The sequence below is a fragment of the Rhinoraja longicauda genome, chromosome 8, assembly GCF_053455715.1.
Source record: "Rhinoraja longicauda isolate Sanriku21f chromosome 8, sRhiLon1.1, whole genome shotgun sequence".
Taxonomy (NCBI): domain Eukaryota; kingdom Metazoa; phylum Chordata; class Chondrichthyes; order Rajiformes; family Arhynchobatidae; genus Rhinoraja; species Rhinoraja longicauda.
This window is the reverse complement of record NC_135960.1, coordinates 21,578,020-21,594,319: the sequence shown is the minus strand read 5'-3', so window position 1 is coordinate 21,594,319 and position 16,300 is coordinate 21,578,020. Positions and strand designations below refer to the sequence as shown.

The 16,300-nt window shown below is 42.3% G+C and overlaps 1 protein-coding gene across 1 annotated transcript in view; it reads right to left on the bottom strand.

The window, feature by feature from the left end:
• Positions 1-4,092, bottom strand: part of LOC144595763 (von Willebrand factor D and EGF domain-containing protein) — a 178,922-nt gene extending 174,830 nt beyond the window's left edge. The window contains exon 1 of the mRNA XM_078403383.1: positions 3,919-4,092. Coding sequence (XP_078259509.1) covers positions 3,919-4,018 — 100 coding nt within the window. The 5' untranslated portion in view covers positions 4,019-4,092. The remainder of the gene's footprint in view (positions 1-3,918) is intronic.
• Positions 4,093-16,300: the final 12,208 nt, after the last annotated feature.

Sequence of the window (16,300 nt, the reverse complement as noted above, 5' to 3'; positions counted from 1 at the left end):
CAAGACCTTCATAACAATGAAGGGAATCATCAAATATGTCTCACGACCTCGTCATTCAACTATTCCAATTCTTTTACACCAAAATATCACAATTTGTATGGAGCGCATGCAGTATTGATGGCCAGCAGCATTTCAAGAAGGCTACACTAAATGGTGGCTTTGTCAGTGATCTGTGAATCCCACAAGTAAATAAAATATTATCCATGCGGATTCATATTGTACCTTGCTGACCATCATTGATTCTGAATGCTCATACAAGATAAATACAGGAATCACACTGATTTAAACCTGTTCACAGCCTCTACCTGCCCCTTTCTCTCAGTAATCTTCGCAGACATCTACACATCCTCATCCTCCCTTCAGGCCAGAGTTGACGGTTATCCCTTCGATAATCTCAGCTCAATCTCTTGGACTAGTTTAGTGTATTGTCACGTATACCGAGGTACAGTGAAAAGCTTTTGTTACGTGCTAACCAGTCAGCGGAAAGACAACATTGTCTGTACATGATTACAATCAAGTCATTCATAGTGTACAGATACATGAGAAAGGAATAATGTCTGGATGTTTCTTCCTGAAACACTCTCATCATTCAATTTCCATCCCATTTCAGTAAGTTCTACATTATCACAAAATGCTGGAGTAACTCAGCAGGTCAGGCGGCATCTAGGAGAGAGGGATTCCCTCTCTTCTAGATGCTGCCTGACCTGCTGAGTTACTCCAGCATTTTGTGATACCTTCGATTTGTACCAGCATCTGCAGTTATTTTCCTACACTCAGTAAGTTCTACAGATCGCTATTCATAACTTCCTCCTCTTCAGTTTGGGAGTCCAAGGTTTCACTGTGTCTCTGTCAAATACTGCTTTTGTTTGTTAGTTAGTTAAACTCTATAAATAAAAACAAATGCTCAGATTGGTCTCCCACGCCACACTTTTTGTCTGATTCTAATTTATGTAGTTGTATGTACTCATTTGGAATTTTTCAAAATAAAGTGTGTTTGTAGCATTATTGGCTTATGCAAAACCATAAGAAATGTATTAGTTATACTTATTAATTCTAATTTCTTTGCCCTGGGAGGTGGATGGAAAGCCTCCAAGAAGTTTTGTTATACAATTCTGCCTGCTGATAAAATTACTGTAGCTTTTAATATAGCATTAGAAGCTTTCTAAAATTACTATCAGTAATATAAAGCTTAAATTCTTCTAATGTATTCCATATCCTCTTGCTAGTTTTTTACTTGATTAAAAAAATAGCCCATCATAATACTCAGCCACAACAGTCTTGCTAACTCCATTTAATGGTCTTCCCTTAAGCCATTCATGCTCACTGTTCCAATTCATATCATATGCTCTGGTAAAATACAAATTTTAAAATGCTAACTTCTACCAGAGGTTATATGATGAATTATGATGGTGTCATTACCCCCAAACTGCTGTAATTTATAATTTCAAAAGTTAACTAAATCATAGAAATCATAATGTCTCAACTAAATTTTCTAACTGCATTGGTACCACAAGTATTCCATTATGGTTCTTTTGATCCCTGAAAAGCATTTCAATTTATTGACAATCTTATTTTTGTTTCCTTCAGTAAATCTGTCATCTCCACTAACCCACAAGGTTTAGTTTAGAGATACAGTGCGGAAACAGGCCCTTTGGCCCACCGGGTCCGTGCTGACCCGCGATCCCCGCACATTAACACCATCCTACACCCACTAGGGACATTTTTTACAATTACCAAGCCAATTAACCTACAAACCTTTAACCTACGTCTTTGGAGTGTGGGAGGAAACCGAAGATCTCAGAGAAAACCCACGCAGGTGACGGGGAGAACGTACAGACTCCGTACAGACAGCACCCATAGTCAGGGTCGAAGCCGGGTCTCCGGCACTGCATTCACCGTAAGGCAGCAACTTTACCGCTGACTGTGACTGTGCTGGACCTAAAACATTAATTTTCCACTGATTCTACCTGATCTGCTGAATGTTTACAGCAATTTTAATTTGATTTCATATTTCAAGGATCTGTATTTTTTTCCCCCATTCTAAAACTTTCTATGTTATCTGGATTCTGTCCTTGTCACCTCTTCACAATTCACAACTTTAATTTCATGTCCAAAGTCTGCAATTCCACTTCCTAAATCTCTCTATTTCTCCACTTCTCACTTTTTGAACCGTTTTTGGTTACACGAAACATAAATATGGGAGATCCATACAATTCTAACTGTTTTTCTCTGTCACGTTGCCTGGTGTCAGTTTTGGTTTAACATTGTTTCTGTGAAGCACCCTGGGCCACTTTGCTGCATTAATGGCATTGTGCATGTGGAAGTGACTTGTGCTTTGTTGCTAAAACTTGCAAGGAAGCTACAGCTGTAATGTACACAATTATATGCTTTTGTCTTCCTTGCCAATGAAGAACTGTGTCAAAAGAAAGGAGAAACAAGGAACTGCAGATGCTGGCTTACAAAAAAGGCACAAAGTGCTGGAGTAACTCAGTGTGTCAGGCAGCATCTCTGGAGTACATGGGTAGGTGACGTTCCAGGTTGGGACTGTATCAGGTCTGAAGAAGGGGCATGACCCAAAATGTCACCTATCCATGTTCACCAGAGATGCTTTCTGACCCACAGCTACTCCAGGACTTTGTGTCTTTTTTGGTGTCGATAGAAAGCTTGAACATGCAATTTAGCAAATATCATGCATTCAGTCACATTCTCGTGATGATAAGTGTACACGTACTTTGTACGCTTCCCATTCTTGTCTCTGTTCAGTTTCATCAGGGCTAATACTGAATTATAATGTCTACCTACCCATGACAATGGCTACCTATCAAAGTAGCCTGATAGGTTACAATCAGCTTTGTGACCAGAGGACATTTTCATGGAGGCTTGTTGGTGTAATAACATCTTTTCTATCATGTGTTGTTTTAAGGTGAAGTGTTATGTTCAAACAATTTAATGTTTTTAATTCACAAACATGGACATTAAAAAATGTTTTTTCTTTAAACTCACAATTTCAAGTCCCCATTTGCTGTGACTAATTGTCACAGCATATGAGGTTGGGAAATTGTGAAATTTAAAGAAAAATAGAAGAGGGTGAATATATGACAACCTTTAAAGAGCTTTGAAGTTTGTTCAAATCTTTGCCTTGAAAAACAATCAACACATCTTTCAATCTTTTTGGGTTGTGGTTGTGCTCAATCTAGTGTACTTTTTAAGATATATTTATCTGAAATTAAGCAAAGATAATAAAATAAATCAACTAAAGAGTTTGGGGGTGGAAAGTTTCTGATTTTTACATTTTGACAATCCTGTCAACATAAGAACACTGGCGCCTGCGGTGATTAATATTATGCCTGGTCCACACCTTACAGAGAAACACACTGAGTTTTGTTTTGATTCAATCTGCAATCTGGGCAAATTCATCACATCGCTCCTCAGATCATTCTTCTGAGATTACAAACACATGTATGCAGCCCCCTCTTAAACAAAAGCAAGTATGACAACCTACCCATACCATGAGCATTGCAGCCACCAGCACCTTTCATTGCAAGGAATACCCGCAGCCTCGTTTGATGTCTATTCAACTTTTCTTTCGCCTTCCCGTTGTCTGCAAGTTGCGCCCGTGACCTCCCAAGATTTAAGTACAACAAAAGGCAGCCATAGAACTGCCCCACGGGAAGAGGTTACCACTGACATACTCATGTAGGTTTTTTTTCTAAGCGTTTAAAGTAAAGCAGAATACAGCTGGCAACTCTAATAATGCAGAGAGATTAAACACTGGGATGTAATATCAACAGAATGCTTTATTTCACAAATACATTGATTCATTCCCCACTTAAAATAATTTAAGTGCTGAAATATTCAACAATCATGCAAAAGTTGCATTAAAAGACACTTTAAAAAAATATACAAACTTATTCTTACCAAACTGCGCAGAAGATATATACACGCTGAGGAGGAAAAGCCCAAAGAGTTGACAGTGATCAGATAGTTTTGGCAGATAGAAGGGAGACAAGAGATCCATGGTGAATTCAGCCTTTCATTAGCGCCACGCTATTCCCTACGAACCGCGGAGTCCCCTTGTTGATTCCACGCAGGATCCCATCAAAAAAAAAAGGCTGCAGAAAGTCAGCGAGTACAGTCAGTCGGCGCCATGCAATCCAGGCTGGTGTCAAATCGCAATAATCCTGCAGAGGGCTCACAACAATCCCACATTAGCATTTCCGACACAGGAAAAGCGTGCTCCTCTGTCCAGCCCATTGAAATCTTCAGTGACAGATGTAGAAAAAAAGCATACTTCACTATTTAAAATGCACAGGATATTTCACACAGCTTTACCATGGTTAGTTACACCTCAACCTGTTAATGACTTTAAAGTAACGTGTTTATTATTCATTGTTCAGTTCCTCTGCTTTCCTATACACTCTAAAGAGTGGACAATATTTTCCATTTATTTTCCTAAACAGGATGGTTGAGAAAGCAATAGTAAATTGAATCATTCGTCAATTTGAAAAATAGCAACATAAACCAGTCTCTTATAGAAGACAAGTTTCCCTCAATACAGTGAATTATTTTGAACACTTTAAATGTTGTGAGTTCAACCATCCAAGCTGACATTTTGAAAAGACAATCAAAATGGAAAGGATGAGGTGTGTGTTGGGTCCCTGATGGTACAGAGTGATTTGAGACACTTGGGAGAAATTATTTTAGCTCAAAATATCAACTCAATTAGTAAATTTGGAGATGAGAGATGAAACTGATTATACCATTGGCAGAATTATACAATTATTAAGAGGACCTCTCAACAAAGATTATGCACTAATTGGAGGAGATTTTAATCTTCAAGTAGACTAGACAAATCAAGTTGTTAAAGTAGTTTAAAGATCAGATTCTTAATGTATTTGAAACTATTTCATATTAATATGTCGCAGAATCAACTAGGGAAAAGGATATTTTACATTGTTTTATGTAAATGAGGACGTTAATTAGTAATCTTATGAAATGGGGGTCTCTTGAGAATTGTGATTATGGTATGATGATTTTACACTAAGAATGACACATCTAAGCCAAAAACAAGAGCCTTGAACCTGAATAAAGGCAATGACGTAAGCATTAGTCAAAAGTTTGTTTAGATCGGTTTCCTCCCACACTCCAAAGACGTACAGGTTTGCAGGTTAATTGGCTTGGTACAATTGTAAAATTGTCCCTAGTGTGTGTTGGATAGTATAAGTGTGTGGAGATCGCTGGTCTGGGTGGACTTGGTGAGCCGAAGGACCTGTTTCCATGCCGTATCTTTAAACTAAACTAAACTAGATCATTTCAGAAATTAGATTAAAATAACCAATGTTAATTGAGCAATACTAACTATATTTTATGATTATCAATGAGTTTACATTTCATTTGGAGATTAAAAACACAATAAAAGAAAACCTCACCCATCCTAACTAAGTGGATAGTCACATAATGTTTAAAAATTCTTAAATTAGAAATTCTGCCTCATTGACTCAGGGACATGAATCCCACCCTGCTGGGGAATTTAAATAAATCAGCTACTGATTTCGAAAAAGAAGCTTGATCTAGTTATCTAATGTCATTCATGTGAAGAAGCTATCAGCCTTATCTGGTCTGGCTGAAGTGTAATTCCAGACCCTGCAGAGTGATTTATTCTTAATGGCCTCAGTTTGGGGCAATTAGGGATGGATAATAAATCCTAGCATTCCCAGGGATATCCACTCCCCATGAACAAATAAATTAAAGCAGTTAAGGATTAGTTCAAATGAAAAGATGTCAAAAGAATTGGTTGTGTGTTAGATTCCATCAAAGGAGGACTAAGACACATAGAGGAAGCAAATACAATGTGAATAACTGACAAGAAAAGTAAAAATAGATTGTGACATTTGAAAAGGAAAAGAGCAGCAAAAGTAAATGTGGCTTCCTCAGGGGAAGAAATTGAAGAAATTATAATGGAGAATAAGCTGATGAGTGTAATGGGAAACGTGTTCACAATTGAACACATAAAATACACCTATATTAATTAGAAACTTAGGTTCTAATAATAATGAATAAATAAAATAATTATTTTCATTGGAGAAATGAATGGAACCAAAAGTCATTAAATCTTCAGGACTCAATGGTTTACATTCTGGTATTCTAAAAGAAAAGGTGAAGATTAATTGATAGTGATGGATCAGTATTGATCAGTCAGTGTCAATGGCTACAATTACCTACTTGGCTTTAACGTTTTGAGTGTAGACAGGTTTATTTGCAGAATTATGGATTTACAAAGGGAGCACATTGTAGCTGCCAAGCCACCTCTGAATATCCAAACACCTTTGCTGGGACTTAGATGGTCACTTGGATGGTTTAAAAGATGGTCTAATTCACTAGGATAGTCGAAAAGGTTCTGAGGAAGGCAATTTAGACACCCAAAATTAGTAGAAATGAGGAACTGCAGATGCTGGTTTACCAAAGAATGTTGGAGTAACTTAGCAGGTCAGGCAGTATCCCTGGTGCATTTGGATAGGTGACATTTCGGGTTAGGACCCTTCTACTGCAAAAAGGTCCAGAGAGGGTAGAAGGCCAGCAAGGGGAGTCGAAGAAGAGCAGGAATGTTGGAGATAGTAGAAGGGATTGTCACTGGGAGGTAAGGACCCCCAACTGTAGAAAAAGGCCTGGAGGCGCGGGCTACAGAAGGAGAACTTTACTTCATGGTGGACGAGGAATTTGGTGAAAATCCTGACCCAATATGTCACCTATCCAGTTCTCCACAGATGCTGCCTGACCCATTGGGTTAATCTAGCATTTTGTGTCCATCCAAAATTACTGTTGTGAAGGCTGACTTTCTTGAGTCCACAAATAGCAAAATATTAAGTGACAAGACAGATTGTGTATTGACTGGCAAGTGTATACCTTCAATGATATATTAATACAGGACATGGCAACTTAATGCCTTTCCTGATCTCATTATAGAGATTTCAATGAGGGCCAATTAACATGAACATCCACCTATTGTCGTTAATGGCACTAATCAGAATGTCAACCGATGACTGGTTGCAATTGCCTTAGAGTATCCTTGCAATTTAACTTGTGAACAGATGATATGCCATTTTAAAGATTGGTTCTTATTGTAATAAATATCTCATATCCACACAATTCTATAACACCTGAATATTTCCTAACAAGCCTGACAGTCGTTATTGGGAAACCATTAAGAAAATTGGTGCAGGAAGTTGAGAAAATCTTAAAGTGACTAGGCAGAACCAGTGTATTTGACGGAATTACTTAATTACTTCAAGAAGTTTTTGGGAATGTTAGTAAAAAGGTAGATAAGTGGAAGGCATGTGGAAGGAAGGAGCAAGGGTAAGTCATTCGACTTAGTCTATTGTCTCTTGTCTATTGACCCCGCACACCTGTTGCACCATTCAATAACATCATGGCTGGTTTTGCAACTCATCATTACCTTTCTGCACAGACTCCATTTCCCTTGATTCTCAATATGAGAGTCCCCCTTTGTAGGTTTCTAACATAGTTTTCTGACAAGTATAACATAAAATCACATATTCACAAAAAGGTAGCAGCATGCAAGGAACACATTTGGCCCATTGAGTCTGAAAAACTTGATAAAATAAAAGCTGAGGAGGTGTTTCCACTCATTTGAGAGTTTGAACCAGGGAGCAATGCCTCAGAATAGGAGGTAGACAATGTTGCCTCTGACTTCATTTTATCTCTGTACCGCCCACTGCCCTGACATCAGTCTGAAGAAGGGTCTCGACGTGAAATGTCACCCATTCCTTCTCTCCAGTGCTGCTGTCTGTCTCGCTGAGTTACTCCAGCATTTTGTGTCTATGTTAGACAACTTAGGACTTGTGTAAGTATTTTCTTTTAACTCAGAGAGTTAAATTTCTATCACAAACTGCCATAGATAGAAATATAGAAAATAGGTGCAGGAGTAGGACAGTCAGCTCTTCGAGCCAGCACCGCCATTCAATATGATCATGGCTGATCATCTAAAATCAGTACCCCATTCTGTTTTTTCCCCCATATCCCTTGATTCCATTAGCCTTAAGAGCTAAATCGAACTCTCTCTTGAAAACTTGAAACTCTTGAAAAAGATATTCAGTCATTGAGCATATTTGAGCATAAATTTGAGAAATTTTTGGACACAAGTGGAATAGAAGATATGATTGGTTGCATTGGTTGACCACCGATTCTTCATCCAATGGGCCTTGCAGAGGGTGGAGACGTCAAGGTATCATGACATGAATTGCTGATGAGGTTTCAGCTGATACAAAAGATGCAAATTTTGATCATTCAGCTTCAGCATCACAATATTCCTTTGAATTGGTCAACTGGCACTGAAAATGCACTTTGATTTTGAACAGGATTGATGTTATTTCCCATTCATAAAGCAAAATACTGCAGATGCTGGAAATATGAAATAAAATAGAAAATGCTTTAAAAACCCCTCAGTGTGTCACCTTTTGGAGATTAGAAACTATTCTTAAAGTGCTGGAGGTACTGGAGGGAGTCAGGCAGCATATGTGGAGAGAATGAACAGATGATGTTTTGAGTTGGGACTGTTATTCAGATTGATTCCCTCCATAGATACTGCCTGACCCATTGAGTTTCTCCAGTACTTTGTGTTTTGGTCAAGATTCTAGCACCTACAGTTTCTCATGCCTCTATTGTTTTTGATGTCAGTTGCCTTACAAAGTTGGTTGACTTTCAATTTGGCATCTGAAATGACATGACAAGCACATTACTTGTACTTTATATTTCACTGGAATTTTGAAGGATGAGAGGGGATCTTATGGAAACGTATAAAATTATAAATGACTGGACAAGCTAGATGCAGGAAAAATGTTCCCAATGTTGGGGGAGTCCAGAACCAGGGGCCACAGTCTAAGAATAAAGGGAAGGCCATTTAAAACTGAGGTGAGAAAAAACGTTTTCACCCAGAGAGTTGTGAATGTGTGGAATTCTCTGCCACAGAAGGCAGTGGAAGCCAATTCACTGGATGAATTTAAAGGAGAGTTAGATAGAGCTCTAGGGGCTAGCGGAATCAAGGGATCTGGGGAGAGGGCAGGCACAGATTACTGATTGTGGATGATCAGCCATGATCACAATGAATAGTGGTGCTGGCTCGAAGGCCTCCTCCTGCACCTATTTTCTATGTTTCTAAGTATTTTTCAGTGGTTTAGTAAAAAGCCCGCGTCTGTTTTCTGAAGGCAACTAGAAATGGTCAAGGTTCTGATGAAAAGTTATTGATCAAAACCATTAAATGTTGTTTTTACTGTACAGTCTCATCTGCTGAGTATTTCAACAATAATTAATCAGTATGAATATTTTATGAAGAATGGCAACCTAAAAGTCACCTAAACCTTGTCCTTCAGAGACATTTCCTGATCTGTTGAGTTAAATCTGCATTTTGTTTTCTATGCAAGATTCCAGCATCTTGCACCATTGGTTCCTTGCACCAACAGTATTTCAGCATTTTTTGTTTCATGTCATATTTCAAGTATCTTCAGCATTTTCCTTCATTGCCACTTTCTGAGGCTGAATAAAAAGAATAATTAAAAGTGTACCTGTGAACTATACTGTTATTGGTATTGGTTTAATTTGTCATGCGTGCTGAGATACAGTGAAAAACTTCTGGTGCTGCGCAGTCAAATCACATCAAACATGAGTACAATCTGAGTACATTCAAGCCATCCACAAGTACAATAAGCTAGTGCAAAGAACAAAATGCCATAGTGCAAAACCTAGCGTTACAACATTATAGCTTAGAGTTACATTTGAAGTACAGATGAAAAAAGGTTTAAGGGCCAGGATGACACCCTGTTCAGGGTCTGTTCAGTAATTTGATGACAGTGGGGAATAGCTGTTCCTGAATCTGGTCGTAGATGTTTCCAAGCATTTGTATCTTCTGTCTGGTGTGAGAGACGAGAAGTGTGGATGGCCAAGGTGTACATGGTCCTTGATTATGTTGGCTGCTTTCCTGGGCAGTGTGAAGTGTAGATGGAGTCAGTGGTGTGGGGGAGGGAGAGGTAGTCAGGATTGTGAGATGGACTGAGTTATATCCACAACTCTGCAATTTCTTGCAGTTTTGAGCAGAGCTGTACCAAAGCCAAACTGTGATGCATTCTGGTAGGATTCTTTCTACGGTGCATCTGTTGAATTTGATAGGAGTTGTTGGAGACATGCCAAACCCCCATACTCTTTTGAGGAAGTGGAAGCATTGGTATGCTTCCAATAACATAGGTCTATAGCACAAAAGGAGCAGTCTTCATGAATATCCTATGCCTGTATAGCGTCAAACCTCAAGAAGAAGCTAAGTCTGGCTGAAGCTTGCTGGGTGCAGCTAATCAGTTGAGAAGCCTCATTGATATCCAGATTCATTACTCACGGACTCAGCAAGCCTTGCAGACAGATGCCCTCCAGCTATTTTGTTTTGCAGCACAATAGCAGCAAATAGCATTTATTTCAACTCATAAAGTCTATCCTAAGTTTATCCACTGGGTGGCGCCCGCAATGGCTGTCTCACCAACAATCTGTCTCGTCCTTCCTTCTTTGTTGTTTTATAGTATGTGTTAAATGTGTGTTTTAGTGTTCTTTAGCTTGTTTTATGTGCGGGGTGGGGGTGGGTGGGTTGGGGAAACTTTTTTTAATCTCTTACCTCGACGGAGATGCGATTTATTTCCATATATTATCTCCGTTCATATTGCGACCTAACATTGAGGAGCTGGCGGCCTTTGCTGGAGATTGACTTTGGGAGCTCCAACCGTGGGAGCCTGTGGACTTAACATCACAGAGTTGGTGGTTCGTGTCGGGATCGACCTCGGAGCTCCAACAGTGGGAGCCTACGGACTTTAACATTATGGAGCTCACGGTCCCTGGTTAGAGACCAACTTCGGGAGCTCCAGGCCACAGGAGCTTCGACCGCCCCGACGCGGGAGCTTCGATCGCCCCAATGCGAGAGCTTCGATCGCCCTGACGGGGAAGTTTCGATCGCCGTTTGCGGGAGCATCGATCGCCCTGACGGATGGTTCGACTGCCCCGACCGTGGGAGAATGAAGAGGCAGAGGATTAGATTTATTGCCTTCCGTCACAGTGAGAAATGTGAATCTGCTGTGGTGGATGTTTATGTTAACTTTTATGTAGTTGTGTGTCTTGTTGCTTTTTTTTAGTTTGGCTGAATGGTAATTCAAGTTTCACTGTACACGTGACAGACCTTTGAACCTTTGATATGCACCATGAAAGCAGGCCCTTTGGTTCACCGAGTCCATGCCGACCACTGATCACCCATTCACATTAGTTTTATGTTATTCCACTTTCTCATTCACTCCTTACACAATAGGGGCAATTTACAGAGTCCAATTAACCTACAAACCCAAACTTCTTTAGGATGCGTGTAGAAACTAGAGCACCCGGGTGAAACTCCCCGCCCGCCACCGGCTCCCGCCCACAGCCCTGGGGGACACTGCCCGCCTGCCACCAGCTCCCGCCCACGGCCCCGGGTGAAACTCCCCGCCCGCCACCGGCTCCCGCCCACAGCCCCGGGGGACTCTCCCCACCCGCCAATGGGTGCATGGATCGGTAGGGTTGCTGGGCCCGGCACAGCCCCGAGGGACATTCCCTGCCCGGCGATAGCTCCATGGATCGGTAGGGTTGTTGGGCCCAAAGGAGAGCTTTCCGTGCAATGATTCTGGTCCCAAACCTCTCCTGAATGGTCCAGCACCCTCCCCTCCCACCTTCCCCCCTCCCCATGCCCCCTACTCCCCTCCCCCTCCCCCTCTCCCTCACCCCTCCCCCTCCCCCTCCACCTCCCCCTCCCCCCACTTAACCCACTCTATCCCCCCTCAACCCCCCTCATCCCCCCTCCTCCCCCCACTCACTCACTCAATCCCCCCCTGAACCCCGCTTATCCCTCCCCTCCCCCTCCATTCACCCACTCTATCCCCCCTCAATGACCCCTCCTCACCTCCCCTCCCCTCCTCACCCACGCACCCACTCCATCCCTCCTCAACTCCCCTTATACCCCCCCTCCCTCAGCCGTGCCCGCAGGATCGCCCACAGCAGAGATTTGCACCCAACGGGTGCACACCCATCTAGTATATAACTAAAGGCTGATGATTACCAATTTAAGAACAGTCTGGCTTCAAGTTAGAAATAACATTACCAATCTGTTGGGCATTACGCTGTTCTGTACCATCACATAGATCTACAAATGTAACAATCCAATAGCAATAATGCTCACATGTGTCATGTAAAGTGGTCTGGGCACTATTGTAGATACCAAGGGGGAGATTTTGAATACTTTTTAATTTTATGTAGCTGGTTAATTAATGCAGAAAAGAAAGCATAAAAAAGTATACCTGAGAGGATATATTCTAGATTTCTCAAATCTCAAGTGGTTGTACCAAAAAGGTGGAGCAAAAATGTGAACTTTTCTGTCAGAGTTTGGAAACAATTTAGCGCTCATTGTAAGAATAATGAGTTTAGTTCATGTTCAATTTCAGTGCCTTAAGTTGTGCTTTTCTGTGTCATGGCTCTTCTATAACTGGTGCCATAATTTCCATGGAAAGTATTAACTGCATTCAATAAAATGTGAGATTAGTGTGAGGTTTAGTGATGAATTTTATTTCGGAGTCACGTGAGTGACTACGTGAAGACCCCGTCCAGCACGCATGCGCGACATTAGCGTTCATGCAGTACAGCGCGACGAACGGGAGTTCAAGGTGCTCCCGCTACAATTTGAAAAGTCGGGCCGACAGGTAAGTTTTACCGTGGCCGTCAGTATTTTCTCTCTTGTCTGTTTTATGTTCCATGAATGAACAAGACCAGAGGGAAGAAACTTGCAGCTCGCCCCCGTTCGTTTTCCGTTGAGGAACGTTCTTTGGAGGGGGGGCAAGAGGCGGCAAACTACCGAGCCGAGCCCAGCACCGCTAGTGCAGCCTGAGCAGCGAGCTGGAGGTACCTGCAGCCAGAACCGGGCGGTAGTATCCGACGATTCGGATGAAGATGCCACACCGCTAGAGAGCGGCACTGGCAGCCGCCTAAGCCGAATGGAACGGCTTATGGAGCAAATGCTCCAGCGAGATCTGCTGAGAGCAGCAGCAGACTCGCCAAGGGAGGGCCCAGAGCGCCCAGGCACTCCCGCAGTGCCCTTTACGGCACTGGCCATTGCCTCACCTTCTTTTGAAGGCAGCATTGGCGACCAGGTCTGGGCTGGTCAAGAAGAGGGGTTGTTGGCTGAAGATGTCCGGAGTACGCAGAGTGTACAGGATCAGGAAGAGCTGCTGGGTGTGGTCAACCGCTACGTGGTCATTCCACGAGGGGGTCGGCCTTTAGAGCCGAAACTTGCAGCCAGCATTGACCACCTGTCCTCAAAACCCCTACAAGAACGGGTGGTCAATGAGGCTCTTAAACTATATTCAGCCCCAGAAAAATGTACATCATTGAATGTACCAGCTGTAAACAGCCAAATTTGGGGACATTTGGGGCAGAACATCAGGAACCTGGAGTTGAAGCTCCAGAAAATCCTTAAACCCCTGACTGCAGGGATGACATTATATGCTCGGTCCATTGATGGTGTGGACATCTCCACAAATCAGCAAGATACATTAGCTCTGCTGTGCACCAAGGAAATCATCAAGCCTGCCCTCAACCCTAAGTTTGCGGGACTTCGCAAAACATCGGGTTCAGAACCTCCAATCTGCTTTTGGAAAGGACCTTCCAAAAAAGGTGAAAGACCTAGAGGAAGAATCCAAGACCTTTGGTCTCGTGAGGGCAGGTTTGGGACCGAGCAGACCTAACAAACCCAGGCGGCAGTACCTCACGGCGTCCACCAGTCATAGACCACCATATGGGACTGGTGAAAGCTCGGGGACCGCAACCATTCCCCGTAAGCCTTTTTTAGGCCAGGGCCCAGAGCGGACCCCATGGAAAATGCGCCACCCCCAACAACAACATCAATGTCAACAGCAGCCCTCTACAGCCCAGCAGACACCTCATCGTCCAGCGAAGAGGCAGAAGAAATTAACACCAGAAACCATGGAGGTAGGTGGGTCTGGTACCTCTCGGCATATGAGCAGTAGGGACTCTATACTATCAGGGGGGAGATTGCACTTGTTTTTGGATGCATGTGAAACCATCACTAATGACAAGTACATACTAAGCTGCATTCATGGCTATAAAATGGACTTTGTTCATGAAAACATTCCGCCAGTTCAGCATATACCCCAAAGGGTATTCACCCTCTCAGTCAAAGAGAAACAAGAGGGTCAAGCTGAACTTGTGAGGCTACTAGCAAAAGGTGTCATTGAAAGAACAAAACATGAACCTTTGGAATTTGTGTCTAATATTTTCACTAAAACTAAAAAAGATGGTGGATGTCGCATCATCATTGACTTAACTACGTTAAACGAGTCAGTTAAGTATACACATTTTAAGATGGAAACTTTTGAAACCGCCAGACTTTTGATTTCTACTTTCTAGCAGGCATTGATTTAAAAGATGCCTACTACTTAGTACCCATACACAAGGAGCACTGTAAATACTTAAAATTTATCTGGATGAAACAGCTATGGCAATTTAAAGCCTTACCAAAAGGACTAACCTCCGCTCCAAGGTTGTTCACTAAAATCTTAAAACCCGCCTTGGCATTATTGAGAAAACAAAAGCATATAGTCATGGCGTACTTAGACGACATTTTAATAGTAGGGAAAACCTTGGAGACAGCTATTTTGGCAGTAGCAGCCACCAAACGTTTGTTTGAAACTTTGGGGTTTGTCATACATCCAGATAAATCCAATTTTACACCGTCCACTACCATGGACTATCTGGGATTTACGATTGATACTGTTCGCATGGTTGTAACTCTGCCAAAGGGGAAAGCATCACAATTGGCACTATCATGCCACGAACTAATGCATAAACGTCAGGCAACCATACGGCAGGTAGCTAGAGTTATTGGTAAAATGGTAGCAGCTTTTCCAGCTGTACAATTTGGGCCTTTGCACTACCAAAATTTACAAAGAGCAAAAGTGCACGCACTAAAGCAAAACTCAGGTCACTTTGACCGAGCTATGTATTTAACTGCTGAATCCATTCCAGAGTTACAATGGTGGACAAGGAACATTAGGCTCAGTTCCAGTCCCATAATAATCACCAACCCAGTATTAACCATTCAAACGGATGCCAGTGCTTTGGGCTGGGGAGCAACTAACATGCAATCCAGCACAGGGGGCAGATGGACTAATTCTGAATCATCTTGCCTACAGACACGGGGTATCAACTATTTAGAAATGTTGGGTGCGTTTTATGGTTTAAAAGCATATTCATCTAATACGCATCATGCACATGTCCGGTTGCAATTAGATAATACCACGGTGGTGGCTTATATCAACCACATGGGTGGTATAAAGTCGATATCGTGTGACAAATTGGTCAACCTAATCTGGCAATGGTGTGTCGAAAGACATACTTGGTTATCAGCAACTTACCTACCAGGTAAGCAAAATAAAGTGGCAGACACCAGGTCACGCAAATTTAACGATAACATCGAATGGATGTTAAATCCCAAAGTATTTGCCGAAATTACAAAGCAATATGGCACACCAGATATCGATCTATTTGCATCCAGGCTGAATCACCAGGTACCAACGTATGTCGCTTGGGAACCAGACCCTGAGGCAGCAGCAGTTGATGCATTCACGCTGTATTGGGGGAAAATGTTCTTTTATGCTTTTCCTCCCTTCTGCCTCATCAGTCGGGTATTACGCAAGATTCAATTGGATTCCGTGGCCTACACAGCCATGGTTCCCAGTGGCCCTCGACATGGCTGTCGAAACACCGTTGGAATTCCCCAGCAGTCCGGAATTATTAATCCACCCAGTGTCAGGCATTAGTCACCCGTGCCATGACAGAGTCAATCTCCTGGCTTGCAGATTCTAAAAAGACCTCTACTGGGCCTGGGACTGTCTGAGGACGCCATCAACATGATGACCGCATCCCACCGGGAGTCCACCAGGAGACAATACCTGACCAACATAAGAAAATGGGAACGGTATTGCTCCAAAACAGGAACTACCTACACTACAGCAACACCCACCAGTGTTGTGGAGTTCCTGGTTGGATTACATCGGGAAGGACTCAGCTACAGCGCCATAAATACAGCCAGGAGTGCGTTGTCAGCTTATTTGGTTCCAGCAGCAGGACAACTGGCTTTGGGGTCCCATCCACTAGTAATCAAAATCATGAGGGGCATTTTTAACACTAACTCCCCCAGACCAAGGTACACTCAGAT